General features: G+C 34.8%; 2 protein-coding genes across 5 annotated transcripts in view; one reads left to right on the plus strand and one right to left on the minus strand.

Moving 5' to 3' along the window:
* The window catches only part of LOC149786671 (uncharacterized), a 28,433-nt gene extending 15,599 nt beyond the window's left edge, over window positions 1-12,834 (plus strand). For all 3 annotated transcript variants that reach the window (XM_089977204.1, XM_089977206.1, XM_089977205.1), the window contains 2 exons: window positions 2,661-2,827; window positions 4,333-12,834. In XM_089977204.1, the coding sequence (XP_089833330.1) occupies window positions 2,661-2,827; window positions 4,333-5,625 (1,460 nt within the window). In that variant the 3' untranslated portion in view covers window positions 5,626-12,834. The remainder of the gene's footprint in view (window positions 1-2,660; window positions 2,828-4,332) is intronic.
* A 1,850-nt stretch (window positions 12,835-14,684) lies between these two features.
* Window positions 14,685-17,934, minus strand: part of LOC149786672 (peroxisomal targeting signal 2 receptor-like) — a 33,700-nt gene continuing 30,450 nt past the window's right edge. For both annotated transcript variants that reach the window (XM_089977207.1, XM_089977208.1), the window contains exon 9: window positions 14,685-17,684. In XM_089977207.1, coding sequence (XP_089833333.1) covers window positions 17,522-17,684 — 163 coding nt within the window. In that variant the 3' untranslated portion in view covers window positions 14,685-17,521. The remainder of the gene's footprint in view (window positions 17,685-17,934) is intronic.

The following is a 17,934-nucleotide window of genomic DNA, read 5'->3' on the forward strand; positions in this document are numbered from 1 at the left end:
GTGTATTTTGGATTTTTAAGGTGGTTTTAACAAATTTATTCATAATGCTACAATGTCTGCAGTGTGGTAGTTTATAGTGATGTCTAGCACTGGGGTGTCATTCCACAGACAAGTAGCATCTTGTCTCACCCAGTCACATTATGCTTACACCTGGCCTACCAGTCCTAATACTAACCTGTTAATACTGAGTGCCTAGCGAGGCAGCTGCCAATATCATTTTTATAAATCTTTGGTATGACTCGACCATGGTTTGAACCTTTGACAACCTGCATCTGAGGCAGATGCTCTAACCACTTAGGCCACCAAAGCGGTCCATATTTCTAAATAAAAATATATTTGTTCACAATAAACATAGTAGATCATCAATGAAGTGCTGTATATATAACGTGTTGTTCTAGTAATGTCAGTTTCATGTCTTCAGGTTCACTCTTGTCAGATCAGTTGTTCGAGTCCTAGTACATAAGGAATGTCAGTTTTTGGGTCCTGGAATCGTGACCTTATTGAAATGAACACTCAAAATATATACACCCCAAAAATATACAATTATTTCTAGTTGAGTGCTCTTCAAATATATAAATAAAATTTTCTTCAGAAATTCTAAATATGATCAGTGATACCTGTGCTTATTATCCCAGGAGGATTAAGCTGTATATTATTTGAAAGACATCAAGCAAAGAAAAAAAAAATGCAAAAGGAGAAGCAACTGACTGAATTGGGCCAGTGCAACAATATGATGTAAACCTAACCTTGAAAGAGAGGTACCATTAGGAAACTGGTGAATGAGCCATTTACTTTCTACAGTTCCTCTTTGAGCAAAACTAAGGTCTCATACTTTTTCCATCTCTTTCAGTTGCTTCATATTGACATAAATACATTTAAACTACTATGTGCTGAAATTTCAATAACATATTTTGCACCAATATTTGATTTTTTAAATAAGTTCATATTCCATCTTCTCCAAAACAATTTCAACCAGTATAAATTGAGGTACAGATACAGTCTGGATAAAATGAAAATAAAAATTGTTCCAGAATTATTGCACACAAATATATTCCTCAAAAAGATGCATATTCATTTCTATAGACATAAATTAAAAAATTGCTTAGTAATGAGGCAACCCTGTTACATTTAATAAGACATTATTTATAGTTCAATCTCTCTTCAGAAATGTGTATTGAAAATTGCACATTTTGGGGTCAGTTGTGCCTGGAAAAGATTATATAATTGCTCAATTTATGGTTATATTTAAGAAGCTAATGGATCATTTGTGTTCAGTGCAACAACCTGATTCAAATATGTCATTGTCTAGTTGAATGACAGCCTCAGTTAAATACATTTTTATCAAGTTGAATGACAACCTCAATCAATACATCCTTGTCTAGTTGAATGACAACTTCATTCAAATACATCCTTGTCTAGTTGATTGACAACCTCATTCAAATACATCCTTGTCTAGTTGAATGACAACCTCAGTTAAATACATCCATGTTGAATAACAGTTTCATTCAAATTTGTCTGTCTAGTTGAATGACAACATCATTCAAATACATTCTTATCTAGTTGAATGACAACCTCGGTTAAGATCATTCATATCAAGTTGAATGACAACCTCAGTGAAACACATACTTATCAAGTTGAATGATAACCTCATTCAAATACATCCTTATCTAGTTAAATGACAACCTCATTCAAATACATCCTTCTCTAGTTGAATGACAACCTCAGTTAAATACATTCTTATCAAATTGAATGATATGCATTGACTTGATGATCTCTTAAGAACTCAGAACTTTGGAAAGCAGTTCTTTTTTTCAAGACATCGAATATGTTACTTTTCATAGAGTTTGAGACCGCTCCGGTGGCTTTGTGGTTAGACTGTCTGCATTGGATGCAGGAGGTAGTGGGTTCGATTCCCGGCCAAGTCATACCAAAGACTTATAAAAATGGTACTAACAGCTGCCTCGCTTGGCGTTCAGCATTAAAAGGTTAGTGTTAGGACTGGTTGGCCTGGTGTCAGGATAATGTCACTGGATGGGACATCATGCTACATGTCTGCGGTATGATGCCCCAGTGCTAGACGTCACTATAAACTGTCACACTGCAGACATCATAGCGATATGAATGAATTTGTTTTAAAGCTATGTTAAAAATCTAAATCACACGCATACACATAGTTTGAAATTCACTAGCTTACTGTGGATAATTCAAATGTATTTCTTAAATTCTATTCAACTATTATTAAATTTGTACATTCATTCAAGCCCCCAAATTAATAATTCATTTCATCAAGTGTATTGTACACTATTTAGTTCCCAATTCATGTAGTAAAATGGTTTTCTATCATATGCTATATTTAAACTGTGCCATGATATCTCATCTAAATATTTTATTGGATTGTTGATATAGTTAATGGGTCAGTGGTTCTTCCTCCACAGGCTGCCATATAGAGCTTATAATGTGCTGAAAAATGGTATTTAGCCAACTACAAAAACAACATGCAGTTAAATGGACAACATAACCATACTTCAGTTATCTCCCTTATAAAAGTATATCTTGTTTTTAAACTTCTTTATACATCAGGTTTTGCAGTTACATTCAAAAATAATTTTACCCCCAAAGTTTCATAGCCATCTGTCATCTTATTGCCTTAATTTATACAGGTAAAAGACATGCTTACTCTAATTTTGGCTACCTTGTGCTTGGGTTGGTGATAGAGAAAGTAACAGGGATGCACTACCATGAGTACATTTCCAGCATACTTCAGAAATTCAGCATCAGTGGCCTCAAGATTGGCTTTGCAACCAGAGAGTTTCTTCATTTCCAAGAGGTATGACATTCGTTTGCTTTCTGTTTTACTATACTGTTAGCTCCTCTCTCATCTTTTTGAATACACAGTGATTGAATAGTAATCTTTACCTGTCATTGTATTGCATGAATATGAAGAGGAAAAAGTATGTTTTAAATCTTATTTGCTAGTTGGTACAAAATCAAAATGTGTTTTTCTTCTTTGTGCAAAATTTTAGCCCACTTATGTGTTGGTAGAATCACAAAATGAAAACACTGTTTGTACAATACAGAGGATGAAAAATGACTCCAATTTTTAAAATTGTATACCCAAGAATCCATATATTCTTGAAATACGAGTTGAGGAATTCTACCAGTTTTCCTCAATGATAAAACAGGATGATGTAGTATGTAATAACTGTATTTTAATCTGTAAGTCTCCCTTAATGTTTACTAAATAACTCATGATTCCATATAGAGCAAAACAATAATTAAAAACCTAAATCTATGGGGAAAAAATGTGAGATGTTTACTGAAACATGGACCTGGTCAGTTCATAAATGTACGTAATGTATTATTAGGATAAAAAATTATTGTCTTATTATGAATTGCTGGAGATATTTACAACCTTACTCTCATATGGAAAACTGTTACACTATTATAATACACAAATAACAGAATTTTCTACAAACTGAAAATTGGCATGTTGATGGAGGGCAGCGGTAATTAGAGGTAAAAGAAAATGCATTAGTGGGGTAAGAACTCTCCATATGAATTTATTAAAGTCTGCATTTTACTTCCTGGTTTGTAACTAATCACACTTTTGTCAAACTTGACATTTGACAGTAAACATAAACTTGTATACCTAATATTCATCTGTATTTCTAGACCAGAATAATTTTAAAATGTAAACCATCTCACTCTAACCTTTACAGTTTATCAATGTGTAAAGAATTAGCTTGGTTGTAATGGTGATTAAAGTGTTTATTCATGTGTTATGGATGTTGGAAAACTCAAGTAATTAAATTCAAATAGTCGATCCATGATTGGAAAAGTTGCTTACTTTACTCAGTCTTCTATATCAAAGGCTCATTTTAAAGAATTGAGTTGCATTTCCATTACCCATATGTCTTCACTTTAACCTACCAGAGGTTAGTATGACTTTATGTATTTATCCTATATCATGTTTACATTGTCCTATGTCATGGTTGCAAGAGAAAGATGTCACTGTATCACTGTTTATTCACCCAATGAATGAAAGGATCTGATTTACATTTGGCACATTTTGAGTAAAGACACAGTGTCATTTATTCTAAATCAGTAAGTAAATTGTACAAAGTCTTCAAGAGATAATGGTCTTGTCTATGTAATTACATGCAGTAGTGATCAAAATAGTTTTTGGAATTACATTCATTTTGCTAGTTTTGATTTACTGTATGCTATTGTATGTGCAGCATGGGACCTTTTTGATCAATTTGGTAATGTTTCAAACACAATAACAGTGTACATTATAAAGTCTAGACTAGTATTATTTATTTATTATTTTAGGTGGAATACTTCAACAACAGGGATCCACGAGTGTTACCATCTGTATTACCTCAACAGGGTTTAGTACAACCTCAATATGGATCATTCTTCATGGAGACAACAGGCTCATATGGTGGGTGGGTGGCATCGTCAGGAGACCTGGCAAAAATACTTGACAGTCTCAACCATAGTTTATCATGTCCTCATATTTTAAATGCTGATTCTATAGCATCTATGTTGGAAAGGCCTGCTTATGAACTTGGGAAGACCTGGTATGGTCTTGGTCTTGACACAGAAGACAGTGGACAAACTTACGGCCACACAGGAGTAATGGAAGGGACCTCTGCAACTCTTTATCATTTTCGGAATGGATTCACATGGGCATTTCTGCTTAATGCTTGGTCCAAAGATATGGATTTGAATGGCCTGATAAAGTATGCTCTTTCAACCTTATATGCCCAACCAGATGGATATTGTGTTCATATGAAAAGTTCAGATGAGGAATATATTATTACATCATTAAACAACACCCAGTGTGTTAGAATTTTTCTTTCACATGACTTATTTTACAAGTATTTTGAAACTGTGAAGGAAAAGGGTTTCATAATTACCTGTATCAACTCTCTGTCTCACTTGGAACAAGTGTTCTTCAGTGTCATCTGTGACAGAAGTGAGTGTGATTGGTGTTTTTATGCTGATGTACATGCCAAAGATCTGGATGATTATGTGACAAAAATTAAACAGAATGGTTTCTTTATATCTTTATTAGAATCTTATGTCTTTTGCAGTGAGATCTTACATATTTTGGTAGCCAAAACAGGTGATCCCATTTCTCAGAGGGTTGTTTACACTGAAAATCTTGTCTTGCATGAGAAAATTAAAGAAGTTTATTATAGTGAAGGATACATACTTCGATCTCAGTCTGTTGTAGAAACACAGGGTATAATTGCAGTATCAAGCATTTATGACCTAAGGAAATATACAATTCCTAAGGTAATATCGTGGTTAAATATATCTGTTGAAAATTTCCTATATGAGCTTAACAGACAGGCCAAAGAAAACCATGGACTAATTTATGTGAAATTCTATACAGGAAAAGATGTACCAAAAGTGAGTGCAGTCTGGTGTTCTGATGATAACAGTGTTGTTTTACAGCGTCATGATCTTTCCCGTTTTGGCTTTCTATATGAGATGAAGGAAAGCATGAGGAAAAATGTCCTTGTCAAGGTTGTCAATAGTTATGTGGATGATGGCATAGTTTACTTTGCTGCTGTGTGGGAAAAACCTAAAGATAGTAAAACAGATGAGGACTGATTAAAATTTCAGAAGAGCTATGGTTGAAAAACAAAAACAACTCAATAGAACCACTGGTAAAGATTCTGCTTTGCATTCCTGCTGTAAACATCTATAAAGTTTAGTTGCCTATTAATGTCTTGTCTGTGAATTTTGCATCTAGTGCAGCAGAATCTGGGTAGTACGGTGGTTACAAACTTGCTTTGCACCACAGCAGTTCCAGATCTGATTCCTGGTTTTGGCATGTGCAAGAACAGGTAGCCATCTACCTAGGTCAGTGGTTTTATCTATGTTTTTTGGTTTCCTCCACATTAGAGATCACAACTTATCAACATCTAAGCTGTTGAAAGGAAAAGGTATTTACCGTATTTGTTGGGACACCATTAAATAATTTTAAAAGTAATTTTTTGTGCACTGTATGTTCTGGGACACATCATTATTTTCGAGTCGTAAGTTGTGGGACACCTTTTAAATCATTCGAAAATTACATGTCGGAAATTGCACTCCAGCTGAAATTTTATTATAAAAAATATAAAACTGTGTACTTGAAATAAAACTCTTTAATCCACTGCAGCAGCATCTCATCAACACAACCCTTCTCCTGCACATATACGAGCCATTCTTTCAATACGTTAATATTTTTTTTTAGCTTTCTCATACCGTGAAAAATTGTTAGAGACAACACACCACCTGAAGCGGAAACTGCATGGACAAAAGTCAGATTTTTTCAAATCTGCACTAGTCTTGCTAATTCTCACACTTCTGACACTCATCTTATCGTCAGTCCATCCAGGAATGCGATCAAAGTACACTAGAGTTTCATCCATGTTAATGATCATATTGTCAGCAAAATGATGTTTCTCTTCTGGCCTTCACGAATTCATCACGTGATTTTATTTTCTCCAAATCTTCTGGATGATGCTGGGTCATCAATGTTCGCGCACGAAGCACTATATTGTGTAACTTTAAAAACTGTTCCATTGTTTCACTTTATTTTCAAAATTTTCGTGAATAGTGGTGAAAATTAACCAAAATTAGCTTCCATATCTCGACTGTCTTTGTAAATCAAAGCTAAAAAATAAAAAATCGGCACACTTAAAAGAATCCATAGTCGGCTTCTGAGGTCAGCTTGCTTTGCAATAAAATAACCTTTGTATTGATATCCTTTTTAAAAAATCGGTTCCGAGTCCAAAGTTGGCTTCTGACGTTGGCTTGCTTTGTAATAAAAATAACCTTTGTCTTTGATGTCCTGTCGGTAAGTTCAAAGAAGAAGTTTACTGCTGGCTGCCAGTTGTTTATTTACCACCAGTGTTTCTATGTGCTTGGCATATGTAGTAATAATTAATACAAATGTGCACTGATGTCTGGGGGTAAATAGTAATGATACTTTTGTAACCTGCGTCGGTGAAAAGATTGTCACTTGCACTCAAGTGAATGTGTTTTCAAATAACGATTTTTATTTGCTAGATACTGTCAAACGGTAGATCTGGATATAAATTAATCTTGGCTATTTTGCACCTAACACCGTGCCATGCGTGAACGGCAGTTGTCTTCAATGTATCGGTTGATTATTTCCCTCTTGTTTGCGAAATTGTTTGCTTCTCTTCTGGCCTTCAAGAATTCATCACATGATTTTATTTTCTCCAAATATTGCTGGGTCATAGACATCTGTGCACAAAGCACTATATTGTGTCACTTGAAAATTTGTTCCATTGTTTCAATTTATTTTCGAAATTCCCATGAATACAGGTGAAAATGATACCAAGTTTACTTACATATCTCGACCAGCTTTGTATATTTAAAATTTTTTTTTAAAAAATCGGCTCACTTCACAAAATCAATAGTCAGCTTCCGATGTCGGCTTGCTTTGCAATAAAATAACCTTTGTATTGATACCCTTTACACACAAAAAAGTAACCGAAGTTGGCTTCTGAGATCGGCTTGCTTTGTAATAAAAATAACCTTTTGTCTTTGATGTCCTGTCAGTAGGTTCAAAAAAGGAGTTAACTGCTTGCTGCCAGTCGTGTTTATTCATCACCAGGGCTTCTATGTGCTTGGCATATGTGGTTACAGTTAATACAAAGGAGCATTGATGTCTGGGGGTAAATAGTATGGATAATTTTGTAACCCGAGCTGGTGAAAAGATTGTCACTTGCACTTAAGTGAATGTGTTTTCAAATGATGATTTTTATTTGCGACATACTGTCATACAGTAGACCTGGATATAATTCAATCTTGGTTATTTTCCACCCAACACTGTGCCATGCGTGTATGGCGTCTTTAAGATATCGGTTGACTATTTCCCACTTGTTTGCGATTTTGTTGGCATCAGTTTTCAGTCGGATAACATGTTCAAACCTTTAAGCACAACCACACACAACTGTTTCTCAATGTTCATGTCAATGAACAACGTGGTGTGTGGTATCGGACATAATTGATACACGCTACAGTATGGAAGCCTATGCCACTTATACGGATTTCGTGGAAATATTTTATTATATAACGCTCGTGTTGAAAAAAGGAATAAATGATAACACATGGTTAGTTTCTTTCTTTTAATTATCAGTTAAGCGTTTTATTTAACTATTTTATTGCAATGTGCAGTGGAGGGGGGAGCACAAATGCAGCACAAATTTATTTTGTTTCTTAAGTCTTGGGACATATGACTAAAGTGAAAAAATGTTTCACCATATGTTCTGGGACAGGGAAAAAAATTAATTATTTTAACGTGTTCCAACATATGCGGTAAATACGGTAGCTGTGAGAAACTTATAAAGTGGCATAAAATAAAGTGTAATAATTGGTACACATGTTGTTATGTTATTGCATTAAAACATAAGATGAGATGCTGTGTTCTAACTATTAATAACTTAATATATACAAACAACTACTGTGAGGTCATAACACAGAGTGGTATCAAAGAGGCAGATGCCTGTAGATAGTACCAGTAGAACTATGACTCATGCACAGAGGGTTCTGATTGGTCAGTTACACATGTATAATGTTACATCTCTCTTCTTACAAAGAAAAGGTTTTAATAAACTTTTAATAAGCTGTCTAAATTAATCATGAGCCATTATAGCTAATATATCAAAATCAAGTGCTTCTTTGATAACAGTGATCAGAGAATAAGTCTCTGAGACAGACTGAGAATGCATTGTACATTTTTTAAAGATCCTGTTGCTTGTTTGATTGCTATTTAATGTACACTGCTGGTCCTTATTATGGATCACTGTCTGTGTTTATCAACAAAACCATACATTGTGCTACACTAATGACTGTTGTATTAGCTGCGTCTCTCTTATCTGTGAGTACAGGATTTCACAACTGTTTCTTATCCAGGATATGTACAGGTTTTAGGAACTGATATTACATTGACTCCATTACCTTTGGTTTTACCCACCATCCAGAATGTGTGCAGTATCCGCTTTGCTGACAATCTTGTGGGATTGTTGCATCAGGCTCAGGCGTACTTTGGCTGAAACACTGAGATTCCATTGATTGTGAAATTGATTTATTGGCCTTTGCGGGAAGTGATAACAGCTGTACACATTGTTTTCAGTCTGAAAAAAGGGCCCATTTATATTACATTGCAGGGGGTGTGTTTCATTAGTTTACATGAGCTGACATGTATTGTGATGATAAATGGTACCATCTTTGGTGCGAACTGAGTATGACCTTTCACTGTGTTTTCTTATTATAACGGCAGGTTCCCAGTTTTGACTTTTGAACTGCTCTGGTTGATTCCCCTTTCTTAAGTAGCTTTAGTGGTTTTGCACTTTTATTATAATAATTCTGTTTTTTTTCTTGCGAAGTGTAATTTTCTTTTTACCTCAGCGGTGATGGATGTTTTGGGGATTAATTTTTTGTGGGTTGTTGTGAGAATTGATCAGAGTTGTCTCCCCATCAACAATTGTGCTGGTGAAAACCAGATATCATGAGCAGAAATGTCAACTGAGATTCTTGGCCAAAACAAGACATCTCTGTCTCTTTTCAGACACTTCTCAATACCTAAATGTCCTGAATGTACATTTTCTATCATTTTCTGCCTGAGGACTTGTGGTATGACTATTTTTTGACCTTTCAAGATTAACCCATCTACAACTGAAAGTGTATCTCTATAATTCCAGTAGTCAATTATCTCTGATTGACAGCTTGACCTCTTTTCAGGCCAACCTTCAATTATGACCTGTTTCAGTATGATCAGTTGAGGGTCTTGTTCAGTGAAAGATTGAATTCCTTCCTTCTTACGATCAGATACAGGTAATGCTGATAACACCATATGCACATGCATTTCTATAACTTCAGATAAGGTGGGGTTTGTATCAGATAAGAACTTACAGAAGAGTTTGTCGTCTGCTACAGGTATGTTCTTACCTTGTTAATGTTTTATCTCTAGGTCATAATGCTGCAGTAGCAAAAAAAACATGCATTGTGGTTGTGGGGGGCTGCATAGAGGGGCTTTTTCATTACAGAGACAAGTGGAAGGCAGTCAGTTTGAATGTTGACCTTCTTCATGTATACATATTGATGGATTGATGGAAACGTTTGCATCCGAACAGTATAGTGAACGTTTTTTTCTCTATCTGAGCATAATTAATTTCAGTTGTAGTTAAGGATTTTGATGCATAAACCACGGGCTTATCATCTTGCATTAGGGAGGCACCGAGCCTATATTCTGACGTGTCAACTTGCAAAGTCATTGGTTTATTAGGTTCAAAATAGGACAGAACAGGTCCCATGCTTATAGTAATTATGTCTTTGACCCTTTGAAATGCGTCTACTTGTGGAGAGTCCCATGAAAACTCTATGTCTTTCACTAACATTTGTCTTAACAGACTAGTGACCTCTGCCAAATTTGGGGCAAATTTGGACAAGTAGGTAACCATGCCAAGAATGGTTTCTAACTCTGCGTGATTATGAGAGGGTTCCATTTCTCTGACCACTGCTACCTTGGCAGGGTCAGGTTGAATACCATCTGCTGAAAGAATGTGCCCAAAGTACTGTACTTCTGTGACACCTACTTCTAGTTTTTCCTAATTTAGCCGGTTTCCTTTTCAGAGGGAACGTTTGAGAACATATCTCAAATTTGTATCAAGTTTGTTGTGAGCTTGTCCGAAAAGTAGTATATTGTCGCAAATGGGAACATAAACCTTCAAAACTCTCATTGATCTGCCTTTGGAATTCATCCTGAGATCATTTCAAACCGAATGGGAGATGCAAGAAACAGTTACATCCATAAGGGGCGTTGAAAGTTGTGAGGTATGAAGAGTGAGAGTTTTATTGCCCAATATCCTGACCATACATCCAATTTGGTGAAGTATTTTGCACCTGATAATTGGGGTAGGATTCGTCTAATGTGAGCATAGGGTAATGTGGACGCAAAATTTCTCTATTTAGAGCTTGTGGGTTGAGACATACACTTAGTTTATGAGATTGCTTATCTATGACAATCATAGAATTTACCCATGCTGTAGGTGATGTAACCGGGGCAATAATATTTTCATTTACCATAAGTTCAGTTTTGAGTCTGTCTTGAAGTGCGACAGGTACTTGCCATGGAGGGTGCACTACAGGTGTAGTCTTGGGGTCAATGTGTATTGTACATTCCACTGGGAAAAGACCTATGCCACTGAAGACTTCGGCATATTCCTTGAGAACAAATGCCTTAGTGAGGGGCGTACTCTTGTTACATTGTAAATTTGATATCTGTGTATGTAAATTTAACTAAGCCGAACTCCATACAAGATTGTAAACCAAGTATAGGTGGTGCTTTTGTTTTAACTCAAGTTCATGTTTACGTTCAGTGTGTTTACATGTGAGATTGACTGTACCCATTGTACTCAATAATTTGCCGTCATATGCAGATAATGTGTTTAATGTAGGTTGAAGGGGATGCTTTATGCCTAGCTTTTTGAATATATGCGAGGGTATGATGTTAACTTGAAAGCCAGTATCCAGTTTAAAATCAAGAGAAACTCAATTGGGTCCTACCTCTATCACCACATACACCTGGCCATTGGCAATTATATCCCTTTTTACAGTCAATATATAAATCCTTGTTTTGATGTTCATTGTTTATCACACTGACCATTTTTGATCTACAGACTTTCTCAAAGTGATTGAGTTTATGACACTTATTGCAAGTCATTTCTTTTGCAGGGCACTTGTCCTGGCTTGAATGTGATTTGTATCTGCAGTGTCCACAGGTAGCGTTGACGCTATGTCTGAAAGACATGGTCCATTTCTTCTTCGGCTGTAGTTATTTGTCTTTGCCTGTCATTGAATTGTCGCATGCACTTCGAGTCTAGCTTATGCAGACATGGTCTGGAGCTGCTTCTGGGCATATTCATGGCTTTGACTGATGTTAATAGTCCTTTCCAAGGTCAGCTTTTCACCTTCACTGATAAGTTTTTCTCGTATTCTTGATGACGATACCCCGAAAACAATTCTATCATGAATCATGTTGTCTTCATCTTTGAAGAGACAGTCCTTGGCCAAGAGTTTCAGTGAAGTCACATATTGGTCTATTGTCCTGGAGCCTTGAATTTGTTGGTTAAACTTGAATCTGGCAAAGACCAGATTTAATTTTGGTTGCACTGATGTTTGAATTTTGTAAAGAGCATTCATGGGTCCTTTTTATCTTCATCTGTCAGAATCCATCTGTTGAAAATATCTCTACCTTTGTCTCCTACCCAAAGTAGAATGTAGTTGGGTTTGACCACATCACTTCTTCTACTCATCAGTCCATTAAATATTGATTCACAGTGTTGTTGGAATTTAGCCCATGATGTGGTATGGTTGGAATTGTCCCAGTCCATGGTAGGGGTTGGCACGCCGGAAAGATCCATTTCGAAGGTATTAAGTTTGTATGCAGAATTGTCAACGTTTTAAAGGTTTTTAATTCGTGCAAAATCTTCGGTGGATTGTAAAGTTACTGTTTCAAAATATCCATTTACAATCCATGTGCTATTCCAATTATGATCACTTCTGACACCATGTTGTGTTATTGCATTAAAACATGAGATACCGTGTTCTAACTAACAATACCTTTATTATATACAAATGACTGTTGTGATGTCTTAACACAGAGTGGTATCAAAGAGGTAGATGCCTGTAGATAGTACCAGTGGAACTATGACTCATGCACAGAGGGATCTGATTGGTCAGTTACACATGTATGATGTTACACATGTTGAATAATGAAATAAAATAAAGGGGAAAGCTTAATTTCCTTAAGTATTCTCATTTTCCTCTCTATAAGAAAACTATATAGTGTATGTATTTCCATCTTATCACCATTGAAAATTTATCCTTTCTACAGTGAAAAATCTATTTTTTCTTTTGTCCCATAAAGGTAATCTTTGAGATAGATAAACCACAGATCCAGATCTCTTCATGCTTTTATATGTAAACTGGATTTTATGTCTGAATTCTTAGATTGTGTACAATTAAAGTGGAAATAAATCATTCAGTCTGTTTGTGAAAGCTCTAATTTAAATTTGATAAGACTTGGTATTGGGGCTGTATCTTGGAAATTCATTTTTATAGCATTCAGTTTATTTTACAATAGGATTTTGTTATCATAACTGATTAAATAAATGAAAACAACTACTAACGAAACTATCTGTGACTCCAAATGAGAACACTTAAAGAAATGGAATGTTATACAAATAAAATAAATATATGCGAAGTTTTCTATGAATAAGAATTTACTGTTGTTTTTATTTTTGTCAAGTAAATAAGAATTTACTGTTGTTTTTATTTTTGTCAAGTAATATCAAGATTGTTGGGTCTGGACCTATAACTTTCCAAAACTTGAGCACTGTTTCTGCACTTAATAATAAATTATGTTGTACATGTGTTTTGAATCATAACTGATATTCATATAACATTTATTCAACTGACGGACCTGATGTTGTATATGAGAATTATAATAAATATGGATGTATAGTCAAGGCAGATGAAATTCCATAGTAGCCTGGTGTCTCCAACTGTTCATTTTTGAAGTTGGACAAGTAAAATATTTCCAAGTTGCTAGTCTGGGACAAATATTTTGGTCCTATTTTAATACAATTTGTGCCAGTGCTAATGTTCATGCTTTAAGCACTTTATCTATCTTTACCTGGCAAGTCGTGTCCTCCAGATGTACTGACTGTTTCATATCATTTATTTGTTCACTTCCTGTAATATATTCCACCTACCTGAAGTGGTTATTGATAACTATTGCATGTGGTGTTCCATTTACCCCTTGACTGCATACTGGGAATAAGCAACTAAATTAATAAAACACTTAAGACAAATAAAACCAGAACAATTAGCTAGCAGTGTTTAAATGGCCTTGTTACCATGCGTTTACTCAATCCTGATATTCATAAACTGATCACCCATTGATTTCAGTCAAGCAAGTCATTATAATCAAACGGCCATTATACCAACATTAGTGTCAGATTCCATTATTAAATGATTAAATCATACAATCAATTCATCGATTATACTGAGAATCACTTGTTCATGTGTAATATATTGCATATGAAGTTAAACAAATATGCTAATTAGGAAACTGTTTACATTTAATTGACACAATGTATATTGTGATCACTTTAGAAATAGTTGTAATGTGTGTTGATCTTTGCTGTGATGATAAAACAAGTTTACTAAATTATTCTTGCAAGGAAGGTAATATGGACGATTCAGAGAAGAAAAACTGATTGAACGTGGAGGGATAAAATGTAAGGCTGCCACTAAGACTGAAGTAACTATTTCTCCAAACAGACATGAGCCAGACTCTGGCACAAAAATGTTAAATATAACAAAACTAAGAGATAAAGAAATTTTCAATCACATTGGGTTGATAATTATCTATGGCAGGAATTCATTGACTGAAGGAAAGACATTTTGCAGTTATTATAAATATTATCACAGACACAGCTATCAACATCTGCCATAGTGCTGGTACAGGTGGCCGACGTACATTCATGCAAGTCCAGCTTTTTAGAACATATATAACTAAAGTAACAAAATGAATACTTTCACCAATCGTTTTGAGCAATTTAAGACCTTTGAAGAAATAAATCTGCTGCACATATATTTCTTTTATTCTTTCTATGAATTAAAAAATCCATGCATCTAAGTGAATCTAGGCAAGTGTTTAACTTTTTGGGACAAGTTAAAAGGTATGCGGGACTAGTAAATTTTCTGAAACTGGACAGGTGGATGAAAAAATGATCTGATCAACTCTGACAGTCAACACTTGCAATGAAAATCAAGTTTCCAGCCAATGTGTCATAATAATGAATCATTTGTTGCAAAGGCCATGCCTTTATTCCAGGAAGTTATTGTTATTGTCATCAAACCAGTATGTATTAATGAGAAAAATAACAGGGATCTATACGTCATATGTAATATAATTACAATTATTTAAAAATTCTTCTACATATGTTCCTTTATTTAGTCTAATTTTTCTAGAAATGTTTAAATATTATCTGCAGAGGAATTCACATAATGTAAAGTGTAAATGAATGACATCTTTGATTAAAGAACAATGCATAAAGGAAATATTCACATCTCCTATTAGAACGTTGCCATCTAAGTCAGAAGCCCTGTTAAAAAGATCAATTTTGCATTAAATATAGTTGTTCCATTCAATTTTCTGTTGGAACAGGCATATTTTGTTGTAATGAATGTCATATCAGTTTTGTCTGTATGTAATAATAACAAATCATCCTTAATTGGCATAATTTCTCTGGTATCATTCACCTCAATGACCACATGACATACCATTATCTGAGACAACAAAAGTGCAACATTTAAGTTGTTTGAACTTGTGGAATGTGAAACAATTTTAAAACAAGCTTAAACTTCAACAGAACTGTCACCACCACTAAGAAAAAAAGCCCACATCCATCATACTCAATCACTGCATTTCATGTACATTTTTTGTGAATTTCTTATAAATTCCAGATCATTTTCATTTATTTGAAATTAAAAGATGAAGTGCTATTTTGGAATATTTTTAAAATCATTTTACAGTGGAACCCTGCTATAATGCAATATTTGGGGAAAAAATATTGGAACACGTTAATAGTGGGGTCGCATTAATGTGGGGTTTTACAGTATTTTACTTTTTTCAGAGAACAACACATTGGCACACACGTTTATTCATGTCTAATGTATATCATGAACAGGATATCAACACCATTTACTATCGTGCCATCCTGGCATGCAGTTCATCCATAATGCATGTAATTCCATTGAAAAACTGCACACACATTTAAAATATTCAGTAATTTTGCCACAGATCATTATGTGTCTGAATTCAATGGGAAAAATTAACAGCAAAATTAGGTTACGAAAGACGAAGCACATGTATGGTTGATTATGTTCCAGGGTCTATGAACGGTGTCTGTACAAATTTCATATTGCTATATTGTATCATATTTGTTTCCGTGTACCTTTATCCATTGTAAATTTCAAATAATTAACACTTGTACACCAATTCATTTGAATGACTACAACAAGAATAATTAACAAGCAACACATGCTTTCAGCTTGCATATGACTTTTACTTAAGATTTTGTGAATATCGAAAGAAACATGTGAAAAATACTTTTATAAAGATTTTTAAGCTGAACACATGTACAATTTCATACCCTTTCAATTTCCAGCTAATAAAGTGGACATTATTTACCGGTCCTCTGATTGTGTCTGATAACACTGCCAAGCTCAGCAAACATGTTGGCGGCTTTTGTATTTTGATGTTTATTAAACTGTGAGAATCTTGTATCAATCACTGCATTGTCTGCTGCTTGGTTGTGCATGTTGTCAAAGAAGAAACATGTTGGCTATTGTTTGAGCAACGATTGTATACAGAATTAATTGTTGTTGTTGTTGTGGGGTTTAACACCATTTTTCAGCACACGATAGGCTATACAGGGCGGCCAGTATTAATGGTGGAGGAAGAACCCGGGAAAACCCCGGAAAGAACCACTGACCCACGAGAAGCTACTGGCAAGCTTCTCACATACCAACATTGGCCAAATCCAAGACACCAACGCAGACAGAGATGAGATGGCAGTGATCCGTAACGGAGAGCACTTTAGACCACTCAGCCAGAATTAACTGAAGACAATCACAAAGACTACTTACTGGCTTTACTTGTGGACCAGTAATAAGTAACATTTCTGATGATGTTTATTTTGGCATAACACTTAAAAAACCTGGTGATACTGCTAAATTTTAGAAGCTATGCCATGATTGTATTATATTAAAACTCATACATGAACTCTTCCCCAAAATGATAATAAACATTTTACAGACTATTTCTCGTACTTAAAATAAAAAAGTTCCTGGTAGAAGAAAAATACATGTAAATATGTATTTAAAATTTCAGGAACCACGCCATGATCATATTAAATTTGAATTCATATGCGATCTCTTCCCCATAATGATAATACATTTTTTATACGCTATTTCATGCACTTTGAACAAAAAATATTTGCTCATGTGTGAATGGATATAAGAATTTTGGAAGCCACGCCATGATCGCGTTATATCCGAATTCATGTTATAGTGGGGTACATTATAGTGGGGTTGCACTGTATATTATATCCTGTACTACTATTGCTTCTTCTTTGGAATCCTACATTTTATTAAATCTTACTCATACTCTGGAGTACAGCCTACTGTGAAATTCATAGAAATGGTATATAATAATACAAAAGTTCATTATCCTGAAAAAAAGTAAACTATTCACATGTCTGATTCCAGGAATGAATTCAATTAATTTGCGTCTCAGAAAAAGACCAAGCTCATTCCTTGGATTAAGTGAAGGAATACACACCTATTCCTATAACAGACAATTTTTGTGTATTCACAGATAAATTCATCTTCTCAGTTCATATGACTAGCTCAAATATCACCTTGGCAGCAGACACTGGGGTGAGTACTCATGTACTAGTTCATCCCATCCACAGTCTGTAACCAGTCCTGGTTTGTGCACATTAAAATCTAGTCCATACACAAATTCTTTGTGATGTTGGATACAGTCTACATGATGGGGCTGACGTATGTCCCACAGTCTGAAAAAATATTAAACTGTAATTGTGATAACATAGTAATAGTTCTGTTAATTTATGCAGAACCAATCTAAACACATCGGAGTATTTCATATCCAGGAAAAATGTAATCTATTATAAAATTGATACAATGGATTTCACACTGATTATGATTGCTTACTGAAAAGTATGACTTAAATAACTTGTCCCTTTCACATTACACCGATTCCACTGCACTAAAACAACAATGATTTGAGAAAACAACAGGTGTACT

This window comes from Sinohyriopsis cumingii, chromosome 12 (assembly GCF_028554795.1).
Source record: "Sinohyriopsis cumingii isolate HCF-2022 chromosome 12, ASM2855479v2, whole genome shotgun sequence".
Taxonomy (NCBI): Eukaryota; Metazoa; Mollusca; class Bivalvia; order Unionida; family Unionidae; genus Sinohyriopsis; species Sinohyriopsis cumingii.